Source organism: Vigna radiata, unplaced genomic scaffold (assembly GCF_000741045.1).
Source record: "Vigna radiata var. radiata cultivar VC1973A unplaced genomic scaffold, Vradiata_ver6 scaffold_83, whole genome shotgun sequence".
NCBI classification, from domain to species: Eukaryota; Viridiplantae; Streptophyta; class Magnoliopsida; order Fabales; family Fabaceae; genus Vigna; species Vigna radiata.
Genome location: NW_014543268.1, coordinates 176,568 through 179,010, shown reverse-complemented (window position 1 = coordinate 179,010; position 2,443 = coordinate 176,568). Strand labels below are relative to the sequence as shown.

At 31.4% G+C, this 2,443-nt stretch overlaps 1 protein-coding gene across 1 annotated transcript; it reads left to right on the top strand.

Moving 5' to 3' along the window:
- The first annotated feature begins 1,117 nt into the window (after window positions 1-1,117).
- Window positions 1,118-1,496, top strand: LOC106754098. The gene has a single exon (XM_014636050.2). The coding sequence runs from the start codon at window positions 1,156-1,158 to the stop codon at window positions 1,456-1,458; it is 303 nt and encodes a 100-aa protein (XP_014491536.1). The 5' UTR covers window positions 1,118-1,155; the 3' UTR covers window positions 1,459-1,496.
- The last annotated feature ends 947 nt before the right edge of the window (window positions 1,497-2,443 follow it).

Here is a 2,443-nt window from a genome sequence, read left to right as displayed (position 1 = left end):
GGGCAACAGTAGGGATGACAGAGAAAATGTTGGAATGAGAGAGATGACAGAGAAAATGTTGGAGTGAGAGAGATGAGAGAGAAAGGGTTGAGAGGAATGACGGAGGCGAGTAAGGGTTTGGGGTTTTTTTTTTTTGTTTTTAGTTTTGAGAATGAAAATTATTTAAATATCCTTGACCTTAAAACTTGAATCCATAATAAATGAGGGTACTTTTGTCTACTATAATCCGGTACACATTGTTAAAACGTACCAACTGAAACGCGTGTTGACAAACCCCTATATATATAAAGTTTATATCTTTAATCTAACATGTAATTTCAGAATCCTTCACTTAAAATTGTAAAGTGATTAATAATAATAATAATTTAAAACTGATAAATTTAGGCTTCCAAACATTAAAAGCAAAATCTCAGTCAATAAATATCAAATTGAGAGGGTGAATAAAATATAAATAATAATAATAATAATAATAATAATAATAATAATATAGTATGATTTTGGCTCCATCCAAATAGGTACCCATCTATCAGAAAATCGGATCACTGACAAGAACTGAAAAGAAAAATTCAATAGAATTGGATTTGTATTCGAATTCTTTAGAATCTATCCAATTTACAATTAGATAGCTTTTGTTTGTGCATCCATTTTCCAATCATGTTTCCTGAGAAAGACTTTATGTGGTGCTACATAACCTAAAACAAGCCTGCTCAATGACGCAAAGACAATGACATATTAGAAAATTAACTTTTTAAGTCTAATTTAACTCTACTAAATCAATTTTTAAATTAAGATTTACAATATATTATAATCTCATCATATTTGTAAATTCATATGTGAAATCTTTTACTCTAGGCATAATATGTGGGGACAGGAATGGCTTATCCACAACCTCTTTGTATTTTCTGAAGGAAAATTGTATTTTGACACTGATATTTTCTCTGACTCTTTTTATTTATTGTTTATGGAATTGCATCAAACTTGATATGAATATAGGGTTTTCTGAGACTCTTACCCAACCTAATGAGTCCAAGAAGTCATCCAAAACGTCATATCAGCATAACTTTGCATAAACGAGAAAAGAATTGGATTCTTTGCTTGCATCTATATATTTGGCTTCGATACGTAGCTAAAATCAAATTAAGAGAGAAGATCATAATGGCAGACTTCATGCAGAGAATCATGGAAATGATTCAGGCTGAACAAGCAGCCAAAGGCTACAACAGTGGTTCTTCAAACTCATTCAACAACCATGGCAGCGGTCCCCAGGATTTCGGCGGTGCAACCATCAACAGTGGCCAATATGCAGGTAACCGTAACAGGTTTACACACTCAGAGCACTACGACGAACAGATTCTGAATAACAGTGGTACTTTCAATGGTAATGGCAACGGAGGGACTATTCAGGGTGGTTTTAAGGCCGCATCAAGGAACTTCTACCGTCGACCTTACGATAATTAATTATGGCAGTTTATATAAACTGGGCATCATGATATACTGTGTGGTGTTCTGCTGTATTATACAGCCATAAATAATGTAGAGCACAGCTCTAGTGTTATGTAATAAATAATGGTTTTGTGTTATACACTCAACCTCAATATGCTTCTCATCCTGTTCCTTCTTCTTCTTTACATACTCAGCTCTGCTCGTTACTCTTTACCTCCAAATTCACACATGGTAGCAACCCACAACTTAAATGAGAGTTATATATCCTTCTGCTTCTCCAAGCCATGAATAGGCATAAGAAGTTGGCCAACATGCATGATTATCTTATGCTAACTACTTTTCATTTATTATTTTATCTGCTTTCGATCTTTTGGTATATTCTATCATGTGAACGTTAGAGATGCCACATAGTATTCCAACCTAATGTCTTTAGCTGACAGGTACATGTTTCCTCTAGTATAATTGGTAAACCCCAAATACTACAATAAAAAAGAAATTTGAAACAAAAACAAAATAAAACAAAAGCTCCTTTTGAAAATACCTATTTCCCTGTTTAACAAAATATTATGCTATGTTTTGTTTTGTTTTTTTTTTTCTTTTATCAATAATACATAATATATTAATCATAAAATAGTGTAATACGATGAAGGTGTGAGAGTAGTGCTTTAGTTGGTAATGGACGGGGAAGTGGAGAATTGATTTGTAGTCATTCCGAGGAAGAAGTAAAGGGAGCGTGAGAGTATTTAGTTTGATGAAAAGATGACGGATTTGATTAGAAATTTTATTGAAGTATATAATTCGTTTGGTTGAATTAATGAAAGAGGGTAAGTTATTTTCAGTATAATTTTAAAACTAATTTTAAGTGTATTCTCAAAATATAAAACATTTTTATTAGAAAAATATTAAAGAAAATAAAAGTAAATTATTTTTAAAAAATATTATTTATTAATTTATAATAATAGTTATTCAAAATTAAAAAATATAATCAAATATTGGATAT

Bases quoted from the DNA above. Each gene is read 5' to 3' on its own strand.
- LOC106754098 (XM_014636050.2), top strand. From the start codon at position 1,156: ATGGCAGACTTCATGCAGAGAATCATGGAAATGATTCAGGCTGAACAA.